The 15,804-nt window shown below is 36.2% G+C and overlaps 1 protein-coding gene and 1 pseudogene across 6 annotated transcripts in view; one reads left to right on the top strand and one right to left on the bottom strand.

Moving 5' to 3' along the window:
- Nucleotides 1-15,735, bottom strand: part of Wdsub1 (WD repeat, sterile alpha motif and U-box domain containing 1) — a 42,412-nt gene extending 26,677 nt beyond the window's left edge. For 2 of the 6 annotated variants that reach the window (XM_004629897.2, XM_004629896.2), the window contains exons 1-5: nt 15,522-15,735; nt 11,364-11,785; nt 9,101-9,285; nt 3,720-3,812; nt 548-641 (exon numbers count right to left, since the gene is read on the bottom strand). In XM_004629897.2, the coding sequence (XP_004629954.1) occupies nt 548-641; nt 3,720-3,812; nt 9,101-9,285; nt 11,364-11,761 (770 nt within the window). In that variant the 5' untranslated portion in view covers nt 11,762-11,785; nt 15,522-15,735. Of the gene's footprint in view, nt 1-547; nt 642-3,719; nt 3,813-9,100; nt 9,286-11,363; nt 11,786-13,724; nt 13,817-15,521 lie in introns of those variants that run through there. The other 4 variants (XM_023713815.1, XM_023713813.1, XM_023713814.1 and 1 more) reach the window with 4 other exon arrangements.
- LOC111816429 lies at nt 12,898-13,509 on the top strand (annotated as a pseudogene).
- Nucleotides 15,736-15,804: the final 69 nt, after the last annotated feature.

Here is a 15,804-nt window from a genome sequence, read left to right as displayed (position 1 = left end):
TATCAATTGTTCACTTGCAAGCAGTTTCATACTTTCTAAAATTAGAAATGCAATCTATGATCCAACAATTCCATTCCTATATATTTAGCAGACATGTTTATGTAATTGTTAGTATAATGCTTCTTAACTGGAAATAATTTATATAGTGATTCATTAAAGTGAATATTATGGTGCATACACTGTAATGGAGTATTATATAGCAATAAGTCAGTGAACCACAGTTAAATGTAATAGTATGAATAAATGTCATAATCATAATGTTAAGTAAAGGAGGACAGACACAAAATAATTAACATCATATGATTTGGTTTATATCAATTTAAAAGAAAAATGCAGTATGACCCATACCCTGAGATGTGTCACCAGAAAGGGACACAAGCAGCAGCAGGATTCTAGAGCAAAATCAGCAAGGTTCTACTTCCTGACCTGAGGTTATACAGGTTTGCATCACAGTAACTCATCAAGCTATTCTTTAAGTTTCATATATGTTTCTGTGTGTTGTATTTCACATCAAAATGGCTTAAGAAAATTAAACTAAACAGCTTACCCCGAGACTAGCATCTGCCCATCATGGGAAAAAGCACACGTAAGAACAGGTGCACAGTGCCCACTCAAAGTACTTTTATATTTTAATTCAAAACCTGCAAACAAGGCGGAAAAAATTAGCAAATTGACCATGCTTGAAATTCATTTCTAACTCACAATACTTATTTATTAAATAAGTAATTTTTGGATGCCTAAGGACACAAAATTTTAAATCCTCATGCAACTCAAGTATTTATACATATAGCAAACAATTCTGTAATTTGATTAAACGGTCTGAAAGCTTAATAATGGATTAAAAAGTGATGTGTTCAGTGAAGGATAGATATGGTAATTTTATAGCTACCACGTTACTTTAAACATTTAAACTATACACACACATTTCAGTGTTTGTTAAAAAGCAAATATACTAATTACTCAATAGACTAAGAAAAATGCTTGTATTTTTAGAATTCTGACTTCTGCAAAACATCTTTCATTCTGCAAATTAAATCAATCGCAATTTACAGATTGTATAATTCCAACATATAGTACTCCTACCTACAAAGTACTGTAACACTAAAATGTTTTTTATACTTTCTACAATTTCTGAATAAACATCACAAGTCTTTTAAAGGTAAACTACAGAGATTTAATGTTTTGGTGACAAAGTATAAAAACAACATTAGCCCAGCTTAGGAAGGAGAGCGAAATCTATCAGATACAAAACCTTTTTTGAAGTGCTAAGAGTCTTCTAAAGAACATGGCAAGTATTTAAACAAAAGGAAAGTTATGACAGCAAGTAAAAGTTTTAAGCTAAAAAAAGAAAAAGAAAAAGTATTATTATCTGGGAGAGCAGAGAAGGGCATTAAAGACACAGTGATAAATGCTAGAAATGCAATGGTGAGGGGACTGGGGAGATGGCTCAGTGGAATAAGCGCGTCCCTAGCAAGCGCAAGGGCCTGAGTTCAATCCCCAATTCCACCAAAAAAGAAAGAAAAAGAAATACAATGGTGAATTTCAAAGCACTTTCATTGTACTGGTCAAAGCAAAATTATTAAGCTGTGAAAGGAAGACACGGGCTTCCAATATAACCATATAAATAGTTTGTATTCTCTAGTATGTGGCCCCTATGTCTACTGCGTACAAATAAGCAATTACAATAAGATGCGATGACAAATGCTTCTTACAAAAGCTTTAACTGAACATTTATAAACTGTTATGTATTTTTTTAAAGTCAGTGTAAAAATATTTTATAGAAAATGTTGTGTCCTGGCAAGCGCAAGGACTTGGGTTCGATTCCCAGTACCGCATGCTGTGCCGGCCCCAGAGGCCCATGATCCCCAGTACCACGTGTACTGGGAAGGCTGAGACAGGAGGGTCACTATGAGTCTCAGCTGCATAGTGAGACTCTGCACCAAATAAATACATTTAAAAGAAAATGTATGAAAGGCTTTCAAACAATTATTCAGGATAATTATATTTATAAGATAGATACATATGACTACACTTATCATGTCTTACCAAAATTTTACTTGTGCTAAAGAAAGGCAAAAGGAAGAGCTGAATAAACTAAAGCAGCAAAGGAACTCTCATCCTCACCAGCATGACACACACTAAAATGATTTCTACAGGGAAACAAACAGGTAGTAAATGAGTAAATTTCCCTCACAAAAAAGGAAGTACTTCTTTCTGGGTATCGGGCTCTTTCCTACATGCTATTACAATTATGAATGATACAAACATAGTTTGTGATATAACTAAACTCTGTTGGGTGACAAATAATAAAGTAAGAATATTTTGAGGCATTTGACCACAAAATTTCAGCCACCCTTAAAATAAGTAAATTAATAAAAGCATAAATTTATATGAATAAGGAGAATTGGAAGGCTGACACAGATTAATTGATGTGACTATACAGAGGAATAATAGCCTAGAATGCAAAGGAAAGGTGGAATAGACAAGAGAAAGCTATTCTGTCCTAGAGAATCCCTCAAGATACAGAACTATCAACAGCCAAGGAAAACAAAAATCAGAATCAAAGACATAGACCTGGAATTAGAAACATTAACTAAAATTGACTAAAATGTTCTTCTGTGTGAAGAACACTCAGTGTCTACTTTCAATGCCTTCCTGGTCCAACTCCACAGTATGCCACGTAAAAGCCAGGTAAGCTCCACAGAAGCTTTCTAACAAAGTGATGATGGCATGAGGAACTCCAGGAGAACCAAGATCTCCAGTTTCTTTGCCCCCAACCCTTTTCTCAGAAGAACCAATTACATACTCATCCTAAAGTGAAGTCACCAACAGAGCACTGATAGGTGCAGAGTTCCTGAACATCTTCTTTTCCAATTGTTAAATGTAAATAGAGTACTAAGGACCTTGAGACACTTGAAGAAGGTAAATATATGAATGAGAAAAATCATAGTAAGAAAAATTAAAGCTCCCAGAGGAAGTAGGGATGATCAGGAAAGAAAAGAGAACTTAAAATATGGTAAGATTAAACTTTTTTTTTTTTAAGTTAAAGTTAAAACAAAAGGCTTTTTTTAAAAAAATAGATTGAAATGCTTGGGTAGGAGACAGAATCAATTGAGGAGATTCAACACTCAACTAATAGGAGTTATAAAAAAGAGGACAGCAGAAAAGGAATAATTAAGGCAACAAAATAAAGGAATGCCTCCATCTAAAACCAAACAATAAAAAATTGTGTCGTTCTCTTTGTGGTATTGGGGATTGAATGTAGGTCATTATATCAAATGGACAGGCCTTCTACCACTGAGTTTCGCCTACCTCCAGTAACCTGCTGACTAAAAGTCAAATCAGGACAACATATGGGGAAAAGACTCAAAGTTTATGAAGCAGTTAACTATCCTGAGTAAATTAAAAGCACAGGGGTAAAACTACATTTACAGAAACTCTGAAAGCCACTAAAGAGTTGAAAACCAGTGCAAAACGATTACTGTGGTGAGTAGGAATGCATGTACTTAAACTCTGAGTCAGAAAGTGTCAAGAGCTTTTAACTGTATATATTACGTTGTGGGGTTTTATCTTTCTTTTTTTTTTGGTATATATAACTTTGATTAAAAGTTTCCTCAAACATTTTTAATCATTTTCAGGTATCAGAGTATCCTACATAAAGATATAAAGCAAATTTTATGTAGATCACAATTTTAGAGATTTACTGATCAAAAACATACCTAAGACGTGGGAAAAAGAAACAAACCAAATTTTGACTTGGCAATCCTGACCACATGATGCCAATCGAAAAAACTGAGGACTTTGTTCTCCATCTAAAACGGTAAAGTTTTAAAATAAATACAAAGAATTGATAAAACATTTACACTAAAAAATATACCCAATTCTTACACTGAGATATTTTAATGCTATTCATTTAAACCTCCTTAATATTAATTTCAATCATCTAATGAAACAATGGTTAAAGAATTTCTTTTAAACAAAGTACTATACAGAATATAACTTTAGACCTGAATTTTCAATAAAATGTCTGTAAGGCTATATCTCAAGGCCAAAATGGCCAATACTGAGTCACTAAAGTAAGGCATCTTCCAATTCCATTGTACAGGCTATCACTGGTAGGCAAAATTAGGAAAAAAAGTGTCAGCTATGATCAGAATGTTAAACATCACTTAAAATGCATTTTTTCTGTATCAGCTTCTTAAAAGGTTGTTCTATAATTCACATGGAACAGTGGAAATTTTCTTCCATTTCATTTAATAGAAATATAATTACATAAATCCAAAATAACATCAATTCAACTCACTTGGTGAAAAATATTATACAATTTAGCGAGAGTAATTAAAAAACTTATCATCCACTAGCCTAAACTTTCTTAATGGAATTTCAGTATATCACTAAGTCCCTAAATACTTGTGGGTAATATAAGTATCAATCAATATCACCAACTCACTCTTAAACAAGTTCTACTTCATATCACAGATACAGTTTTATCAGAGATGGTTTTAGCATTCATACTAAGTAAAGCATAATTAAGAAACCTAACATCTATCTTAATATTGTATCCCAGCATGTACTGAATATGATATTTTATTTATATACTGGGTATTTTTACATTTTTATCCATATATGCTCTCTCACTAAAAACCCGTATTGCACTAACACACAACAAATTTATTTCCATTTCATTCCAAGTTTTGCTAATTTCATTAAGATATCCACATTTCAACAGCATTTTGGTTTGGTTTGGCTTTACAATGTTGAGATTGCAATCACTCTACCACAGAGCCATATCCCTAACCCTTATTTTTCAGGCAGGATCACGTTAAGTTGTCCACGCTGGCCTTGGGTTTGTGGTCCTCCTCTTTAGCTCCCTCTCCCAATCAGCAGCTGGGATTATCACCATGCCAGGGCAAATTTCAGCAGCACAGGTTCAGACAAAGTCAACCTTTGTCAGAGAGATCTTAATGAATATGAACAATTTTTGATGATCTTTGTCTTTAAGGTAAAACATTTTTACTTAGTAAATGACAGTAAGTTATTTAAGTATTGAACTTGGTGAGAAAAGCTGTATTTTCATTGGTTTGGTTTTGTTTGAATAACTAGGTCCCTGTAATTAATTCTGAAGTTGCTTTACATAGTGAGAATTCAGTTAGGGCAATGGAAAAACATGAAGCTTAAAGTGTGCCTATGATCCATATTCTATTATTTAGAGATACACTCTTTTGGAAAAATATTTGAATTGTGATAATAGCCTAAACCATGCTTTCTTTACTATTTAAATACTGGAGTGACCATTTATCCTCTGGTGCAAATAGGACTTCTCTGTATTTGAGCAAAATGCATAAGTCTGAGAAATTAATATACAATAGTATAATATATAATACTACTGATATTAACAAATACCAAGTTAAATGACTAATTAAAATTATATGCTTTACCAATATATTGATCAGTTTTAGGGAATTTACTCATAAACTTAGTATCTATTTTGACAAAAGAGCTAAAGAAAACACAAGCACTAAAATGATGCTAAGAAAAAACCCATACTCTGAAATCCCTTAAAGGCAGGGTTAGGATGTGTGCATCACTTCAGAATCTCTTCCTAGTTTAGTGAATGTTCCCTGACCTCATAAGCTGCCCATATTTTATTCTATTCTATTGTATTAACTAATACAATAATGGGTTTTTTAACTGAAAATATTTTCAAGTCCTATAAAATTAAAAAAGCAACCGCAAATGCCCCATGGCTTTGTAATTCATCAAAGATTAATTCAGTGCCTAGAAGATGTGGAGAAAATACTACAGAAATAGAATAGTTTGTGTCTATTATAACCTATTCTTTGTTCAATAAAAAAGCATGACATATTACAAAAATTAATTGCTTAATTACATCAGGCAAAAGTTTGACAAGAATGGATTAATGAAAAGAAAACTGATTGATTTCCTACATGACATTTTTAGTTAAAAAATAAAAAATTACTGAGGAGTACACTTATAATCCCAGCTAGTTGGAAGAATTGCAAATGTAAGGCCAGCCTGAGTAATTTTTTATTTTTTAAGGAAGGGTCTACAGGGTGTTCAGGATCTCACTACTAGATTGGACTCACAGTGATCCATCTCTTTACAGCCTCCCAAGAGCTAGGATTACAGGCGCCAGCCACCAGGCCCAGTCTCAACTGCCATCTCAGCACGCCCTGGGAGTGGGGTCCACACGCAGGCCCTGGGATGAAACACCTGGCCCCTGCACCTACCTGCAGGCACTTTAATCCGCTGAGCTATTTGGCCAGCCCCCAATAATTTAGGTCTTGCCTCAAATAAAAAAAAAAGAGCTGGGGTTGTACATCAGTGATAGAGTGGCCCCTGGGCTCACTTCCCAGTACCACATACACAAAAAAATAAATTAAAAATTTCAGCAAATCACTAAAAGGAATCCTGGCTACCAATTTTAATTCAATATATTGCATTTGATTTATACAGTGGATATATATATATGTGTGTGTGTGTGTGTGTGTGTGTGTGTATTTTTTTGCGGAACCGGGGATTGAACTCAGGCCCTTGCGCTTGCCAGGGAAGCGCTTATTCCACTGAGCCATCTCCCCGGCCTCAATTTTTTTTATTTCAAAGAGAATAGAAAAAAATAGATAAGACATTAGAAATGACACATAATTAAAAAAAAAAAAAAGATGATAGGTACTCAACAGTGGTTGTTATATTGCATACTGTCGTCTTCAATGTAGTTGCTCAGATTACCAGATATAAACATATAAAATTGGTCAATGTAAAATTCTTAAGCATTAACTGCTACCTTCAAAAAACCAATAGAAATTAGTAATAGAATCATCTTAGCTATTCTGTGTGTATATATATATATCTTAGCTATCCTGTGTGTGTGTATATATGATACACACACACACACACACACACGACTTTTCCCCTTCCTTTTCTCCTTTCCCTCATCCAAATTGTTTATTCTTTTTGCTTAGTTTCTTTCCCTTTCACTATGTTTTTTGTACCTTTCAGATTTTATATATCTCTGGTTTTTACACTAGAGAGACAATATGATATTTACACATGTGGGTCTGATGTATTTCACTTATGTACAGCATCTAGTTGCATCCACTGACCTATACAAACCTTAAGTTTATGTTTCTTTATAGCTGAATCATACAAAAATACAAAATCTTTTTTATCCATTCCTCAGTTGATGGGAATTTGGGTTGTTTCCAAGATTTACCTATGACAAATTGTGCTGCTATAAACATGGATGCATATATATCGCTATGGTATGATGTTTTCAGTTCTTCCTGAAAAATACCCAGAGGGGAATTTTTCTCTACACATGAGGCACACTGTCTGTGCTAGGCACTGTGAAGAAAACAGACCCAGGTCATAGCTGCCTTGGGCTTATAAGCTAATAGGAAAAACACTGTGAAACACTGTCCATGCAGAAGCTGGGCATGACAGTGTAGGCTTGTAACCTCAGATATACAGGCAGCTGAGGCCAGAGAACTGCCTAAACATAGCAATTCAAGGCCAGCTTGGACAATGTAGCAAGACCCCATCTCAAAAAAAAAAAAAAAAAATCCACATAGTTGAATACATAACTAAAAACTGTAAAACCTATCAGAATGCAATAAAATTTGCCAAGGATTTAGCTCAGTGACACAGTGCCTGCCTGGCAAGTGCAAGGTCCTGAGTTCAATTCCATACCCAAAAATGGATATTAAAAAGATACATATAATGTAGAATAGAGAAGCTTCATCTAAAGTGATCTGCTAACCAAAATCTAAAGGATGACTAAAGAATGAACCAGGTAAAGAGTCCACATATAAAAATCCTTGGAAAATCTTAGAAACACTGAAGAATGAAAGTAGGTAACTATGGCTAAAAAGAAGGCAAGAAGCCAAAAATTATTTGAAATTAGGGTGAAATGGAATATTCAAGGTTTTGCTTATTATAGGGTTCTACCATATGTTAACTATACCTTTAGCCATTAATGTTTTTGAAACATGAGAAGCCTAGAACCATCGTGTTGATGGTGGACCAGAGCTGCCTAACGCAGCCACAACTACCCATAAGTGGGCCCTGAACCCTTGAGATACACCTATTACACATTAAAATGTGTTGTAATATGCACACCAGTTTTTTTTAAGCATTTTTTTTTTTTTTTTTTTTTTTTTTGGCGGAACAGGGCATTGAAGTAAGGCCCTTGTGCTTGCCAGGCTGCACACCAGATTTTGATAACTTTAAAACACACCAGATTTTAAAACACTCCGTGGTCTGGTGGCACATGCCTATAATCCCAGCATTTAGGAGGCCATGACAGGAGGATCACGAATCCAAGGTTGGCATGGACTACATAGCAAGATCCTTTCTCAAAAGTCCACCAAATAAAGAAAAATAGTTTAATAATAATACTGATAAATAACTCGAATAACTCTAGAGATGTTGGGTAATTATTAAAATTGGGCATTATTAAACTTAATTCCATCTACTAAACATTTTTAATTTACCTATACAATTCTCACTATGTTGCCACAGGCATTGCTGTTATAGCATTAAGCCCAAAGGGGCAAAGGCAAAATTATCATACTAACACAGAAAAGGAAAATTACTTTTTAAATTATATAGTCAAACAATTTTATAAAGTTAGCTTTTGGAAGATTAAATTAGTAAAATATAACTTTTTTTCAACTTTTTCAATTCATATTTCTATTTGAATATCAGCATATTTAAAAATCACAGTAAAACTAATAGCTAAGTCTTCTAAATTTCTATATTCAACCAATCAACCTATTGTACCAAATTGAATCATCCCTTATATATACAAAAACTAATTTTCTCGGGGTTTTTTTTTGCGGTGCCAGGGATTGAACTATCTTGCACTTGCCAGGCAAGTGTTTATTCTACTGACCTCTCTCCTCGCCCCCCTAGTTTTTCATGATTTTATTTTAACCTAAAGAGAAAACATGATTCTGTAAAAGGCAATGAATTAAAAGAGCCTTCCACTTTATTAATAAATTTTAAATGAATAAAAAGGACAAAAAGTTACAAATTACAAATGGGAATTTCTACTGCTTCAAAAACTAAAATAACTAACCAGAAACTGGGTGTGAAGAAAAATCGCAGCAAGTAATCCCGAGATCATGAGCTTTCTCACTGTGCAAACACCTCATCTTATCATCCCACACTGTTAAGTCTCCACAGGAAGAGCCAGTGACAAAGAGGTTGCCATTAGGAGAAAAGGCACATGCCACCAAGGAGCCATCCCTAACATTGCCACATCTGAAATAAAAGCAGAAAAAAAGGTTTTATTTTCACAGTGTCTTTTCCATTACAATCTGTAACAAGTTTAAGACAATAAAAAGGGTAAATGGCTCTCATTGAACTATAGGGAAAAGGCAAATGATACCTACAGAAATAACATATCATATGTTCTAAACTGAGATAAGTTTTCTAAAATCAAGAGAGGATTTAAACATCTTCATTGATATGTTTTAGCCTAAACAATAGTGATTTGAACCAAATTCTACATATCGTTATATTTTTCCATTTGGCAAAACAGTTTGAACAGATTACAGTCTACAAAACTTTGAATAACAGCAATAAGCAACAAAAACTACAACCATACTGTTTTTAAAAAAGACAACACAAAAGTATTTTTCTTGAAAAACATTTTATTTTTAAAAAAATTTTATTTATTTGTGTGTGTGTGTATGTGTGTGTCCAGCTCAGCCCACCAGGGGGCTGGGCTGGCTGGCATGTGGTGCTGGGGGATTGAACCACGGTCCCTGTGCTTTGCTAAGCTTGTTCTAAGTAGGTGCTTTAGACCACTGAGCCATCTCACCAGCCCCCAAAACATGTTATATTGAAAGCATTTTCAACTTCTATATCAAAATCTGAACAGTTGTTCATCTCATCTTTAAATGTAAATTCTTTATGGAAATAAAAGTGTGAAAGGTTTACAAATTAACATGGGGAGACAGAGAAGCACTGCGCTAACAATATTATTTTTCTCTGTTAGGATAAAATAATACACTGGTAAGAACCCAATAATTAGTGCATGTTAATTACATACATTATGAAGTTAGTCCATAAAGGCAGAAGCCGTCAACTGACTAATGAAAAAGATTCCTTAGCTGACAGCTGGACTTCATTCACATAAGGACATTTTATTCTTTCTGTGCTTCCTTGCTTAAACTAAGTATTTATAAATACCACTTAAAACATACCTTGTTCTTCAACCTTAACTTAAATGAGCAACAGCTGCTGGCTGCCTGGCCTTTTTTTTTCCGCTCACTCTGGGCAATGACTGGAGGCATCAGACCATTTTATTTTACTGATTTTTTTTTTGAGACAGGGTCTCACTATGTAGTTCAGGTTGGCCTCAAAGTCATGGTGACCCTCCTGCTTCAGCCTTGAGAGCCACCATATTTGGCTAGACTATTTTAATTGGTAATATTTAAGTGTATTTAAATCATTAAAATGTGGGGTATAACTATGAATGTCCATTTTGTATCTGTGTATTCAAAGTGGTTGGGATAGATATATAGTTGCATTCTCTTAATGAATAGAATGATTTTTTCTAATGGTGTTTGTAAGTAGGATCACAAGTCTGCATCTTGTACAGCAATTAACCACTGAGGAGAATGTATGCAGTGTATTATTTGTTGAAACTGTACTTTCGATTTGATTTGAAACTGTCTCATTGCTATATGTTTATCAATAAAACTTTGAAAAGAAAAAAAAATCATTAAAATGATACATTTTATGTGTAATTTACCATGGTAAAAAAAAATAAGTCTATGGTTTGAACTTTGATAAACTGCAGAAAATTATCACCAATATAAATTAATTAATGTATCTTTTTCAGACAGTCTTTTCTTCAGATAATTTTTTTTTCAGATATAAATGACAGAAGACTACTACCCCAACAATGAAGTTTCTTCCTCTGGGCTGCTTGTTCACACAGCAAGAATCCTAGTTAGGAAAAGAGCTGCATACGATGCTATTACTGAGAGCACCTAAACCATGAGTGACAAAAACAAGCCTAACACTTCTGAGCTGGATCGAAAGACTGCTTGCTTTCCTTGTCCAACTCTCAGTAAAAATCCATAAAAACCTAACAAAATGAAAAAATAAAGACTGAAAATCCAAACGCCTCTCAAAGCCAAGCAAATATACGACAGGAATCACATTAAAAATCTCCTTTTTTGACCTTCAAAAGACAAGTCAAAATATTTTTGTTTGTCCTATCTAAAATGTACCTGCTTCCTTAGATCATCAAAATATTTTCCTTTTTGCTTTTTCTTCGGTACAACTTGTTAACAAGATCAGATGCAGAAAAACTTCAACATTCATACCTATATAACTTGTGTGACTGCACATTCCACAAAACAACAGTTCCATCCGCTGCTCCTGACGCCAAACAAGAGGAGTCTGGGGAAAACCGGCAAACCCTCACGGGGCTACCCCCAGGCTGTTCCATCACTGCCAAGGCCTGCCCGTCGTGCGCGCTCCACAGCACAGTGGTACCATCTGTTGAACATGATGCCAAAATATGTCCTGAAGGAGAAAAACAGCAGCAGTGGACAGCATAGGTGTGGAACTTCAGTGGAGAGTGTGGCAGTTCAGCAAAGTCACTTAAAGAGTACAGGCGAATTGTTTTGTCCAAGGAGCAAGTAGCCAACAGGGAAGAAGAGAAGGCACAGCAGTTGACATCATCACTGTGATCGGCTAATGTGTGAATTAATTTCACCATGTTCTTTACTTGAAGTAAAACAGCCTGCAAGTTTTAAATTGGAAAATGTTATGCCATTTTAGGAAATCAGATAAACGCAACTGAAACTCATGTCAAAGTGTGAAAATCAATTGAAGAATTTGTTCCAACAAAGCTCCTACATTAATATTTTTAGAGGATAATCTATTACCTGGGATAAGAAGAGACATCAGATTACAGGGGTACATTCACACCCACATTTATAGCCACACAACTCACAACTGGTAAATCTTGGAAATGGCCTATATGTCCAGCAACAGATGAAGGGATAAAGAAAATGAGGCGTACAGACACACCGGAGTACTCTCCACCAGGCCATAAAGGATACATTGGTGTCATCTGAGGAAAATGGATGCGTCCTGAGGTCACGTAATGCTAAATGAAGTCATTTAATCCCTTAATGAAAAAATCTGATGCAAAATTAAATCACAGTTTCCTTGTAATATAAAAAACCCAAAGTATAAACAATCTAATGAGTAAAATAAAAGATTACAAGAAAACAGAGAGGTAGATCTTCTAGAAATGGGATAGGAACCTAGGGATGACGAAGAGGGGAGAAGGAAGTGAAACGAATTCAGGTGCAGTTTGTACATGGACGAGCTTCCCACAATGAATACACTCCTTATGTATCACAAGAATGAACTAAGGAAGATGTATTTACAAGACTATAACCTCTGATGATGACCAGGGCCACCAGTGCGATCCAGTAAAGTTCCATACACTTGACAAAGAACCTTAACAGATAACTTCAAGCTGATCTGATGTCGAAATTTTAGAACCTCTATTATTTATTTCACCTTTGAAGTCTTTCCCATAATCAATTCTCAACAAGGCTTCATTTCAGAGCCACTAATTTGAACTCAAAGATTTTTCACAGCCAATTGTAGTGGTATATGCCTATAATTCCAGCACTCTGGAAGGCTGATCCCAAACACTGCAAAAAAAAACCAAAACAACAAAATGAGATTTTTTTTTATTATTTTAACATAAGGTTTCAGATGATCTCTCCACAGAGTGAAGCCTAGGCTATTTCCTCTGCCTCCAGGCTTCAAGCATAGTAAAAGAAGTCAAGGAACTAGGGATAACAGTAGTTAAAGCATGATTCAAACCAGCAAAGCATGTCAAAAGAGATTAGCAGTGTGACTATTGATGAATTTACAAGGGATTTTTCACACATAGAAAAAACGATAGAAACCAGTGGAAGGAGTAACACACTGGAGATTCAGTTGGAAAACTGGACCTCTTTATTAAAAGTAATGCAAACAAAGGAAGTCTCAATTTAAAAGAGGTGACAATGAACATCTAAAAAGAAATGCTGATATGACAAAGGAAAAGCTAGAATCTCACAAACAGGAATAAAAGAAAAAGAGGATAAAATAGAAATAAGCAGACTTGAAGATATGCAGAAAAAGTTGAATTAAATGAAGAAAGGCACAAAGATCTAATAAAACAGATGGAAATTTCAGTTAAATGTAAAGTTAGTAACTCAAGAAAATGGAATAATCAAACTATAGCTGGAGTTTGATGCCAAACTAGGATGAGTACAGACTAAATCAAAACCATATCCAGATTTTTATCTACTTCTTATTTTCCCACAAAGTAACTGTAGAAGGAAGCTTCAACAACTTTAAGGAAAAACAAAAGGAACTTGCCACTCTTTGTAATACCATTCTTGATCTGGAACAGTATCTCTTGGCAAGGATTCTCACCTTAAGTATAGACAATGCTGAGTATAACAGTAAATTCATTAATTACTATTTACTTTTTAAAGTGCAATTAAAAATTCACTTCCATTTTCAACATAACCTAAACAATGACAAAAGAGACAGCTTTAAATATTTTTTGAATTTACCTAGACAGATCCATACACTGGCCAACCATGTACTGCATTCTTGCTTAATGATATTATTCATAAAGGAGTTCCAGTTTATAGGGCTTAGTTTACCTCTTAAATCATCACTGACGATGGAAATAACTCTCTAAGCAGTTTAAACAGACACTTCTTTCTTTCTCCTCATAGCCACTCAAAATTCAGAAGTATGATATAATAAAGAAAACTAGGTACAAAGACTTTATTCGTGTATAAATCAAGATGAGTCAGGTATAGAAAAAAATAAAGGACAGTTAAAAGCATGCTTTTTAAAGCAAAATACTCACGCATTAAAATTAACTTTTCTGTAAAGGATTAGTCAGTTTAAAATGTAAGATTAAAAAGACAAACATAATATGGTTTTTAGATGAATAGAAAAAATATGGAAAACATGCTTTGTTTCTCTTCCTCCATTCTAAATTACTAAGTATCCTACAGAACCCCCTAGGTGATACTATACGTTTCTGCTTCATCAATGCAAATAGAATGCTGGAAAAAGAACAAAACAGGTATTAACCTCAAGGTCGATCACTTTTCAGTTGCTCCATAATAAAAATGTAGTTTGGGTCAAAAATTTGGGGACATAAAGTTTAGAAGCCAATCTCCTAGAGTTTGATCCAATTCCTATTTTTAATTTGCAAATTAGGTAGTTTATAAAAATTTTGGAAATTAAGACAACTGTAGAATTTGTTCATTAAAGAACAAAAACATCTCATTCAAAGCTTTAAGTGGGTGTTCTGAAAATAATCTTGTCATAGCTTGCCGCCTTGTGATAAAATGATACGAAAGATCTGCGATGAGGTACCAGTTCTGAAGGAAACCACATCTTAACCAGACAGTATTCAAAAACACGCACAAATTTCTAAGACAATCCGAACTCCTCCCCACGGTTTACAAACCCTGATGAGGCAGGGCCCCTGTTGCCTACTTCTTAGACCTGGCCTCTTCCTTTTTCTTCTTCCAGGCCTCGGAAACCCAACTCGTCCTGCTCCTTCAGCCTCATACAGCAGCTGAAACGCCTTTCCCTCTGCTTCTGGGATCCTATTCAGAACTCAATTTCAGTGTTCCTCTCTCTTCAAAGAAAGGCTTAGCGTCGCTAAAGCTGCCCCTCTCTAGACTAGCACACCATGCTGTTTCAGCCCTCAATGTAGCAACTACCAGCATAATCAGATATTTACTGAATTATGTGTCTCCCCTTGCTAGAACCTAAACTTCAAATAAGTATTCATCTTACATTTGTAACTATGTCACGTCAGATACCTAATGTGCTCACATAAATTTTCTTCAGTACTTTCCTATAGCTAACCGAGTTGTAGCCTTTAAATATTATATATAGAATATGAGATTAGAGAATATAACTACCAAAGCTTTTTCTAAAAGCTGCAACGACAGAAATGGTGTGGAGTGAGACAGCAATCAGTCCTAAAGACACAGGTATAACCTTGACTGGCACAAGTCACAATCTCTCGTCTTAATCTTATTTATGGAAATCTCCCCCCCGCCCCCCCCAAAAAAAGAAAAATCAAGCATGGTCTTTCTTCTATTTTAATCACAAAAGGCCACCCCTCCCCCCCCCAAAAAAAAGGAAAAAAAAGACATAATCATTGAAAAACTCTGCTGGGTTACGGCTCTTATCGTGGAGAAAACTGCACGGGGCGGTGCTTCCCGCAGGACTCCTGCTGACAACCGCGCCAGCTCACACAGGTGATTTCCCAACAAGCGCGGGCTGGCCCCGCACGGCCCCGGCCCGCGCCGCTCGCCTCCCGCCTCTGCCGCCTCGCGCGGCCGAAGCCCGGCAGGCGGGGTGGGCCAGCGTCCACACACGCGTGCTCACCGCGCCGCGCGGAGCACCCCGACAGCGCCGCGACTTACTTCCGTCGCAGGGAAGCCCCCAGAATTCGCTCAGCCCGAGAGCTCACGGCCTCCGCTCGGACTCCCCGCGGGAGGGCAGCCTCGCACCGCGCCCGGCAGGGACGCCACCCGCCTCCCTCGCCCGCCGCCGCGGCCAGGGCAGGAGGCCAGCTGTACCTTGCTCGGCCCGGGGCCCTGGGGTGCCGGACGGGCGGCGCCAATCACGCGACGTTGCCCTGAGCAACCCCACCTGGCAACAGGCCCCGCCCCTCGGGCGCTTAGCCGCGGCGCATGCGCGGCCCGC

This window comes from Octodon degus, unplaced genomic scaffold (assembly GCF_000260255.1).
Source record: "Octodon degus isolate 3935 unplaced genomic scaffold, OctDeg1.0 scaffold00032, whole genome shotgun sequence".
Taxonomy (NCBI): Eukaryota; Metazoa; Chordata; class Mammalia; order Rodentia; family Octodontidae; genus Octodon; species Octodon degus.
Note: the sequence above shows the minus strand (reverse complement) of the source record. Positions and strands in the feature narration are given on the sequence as shown.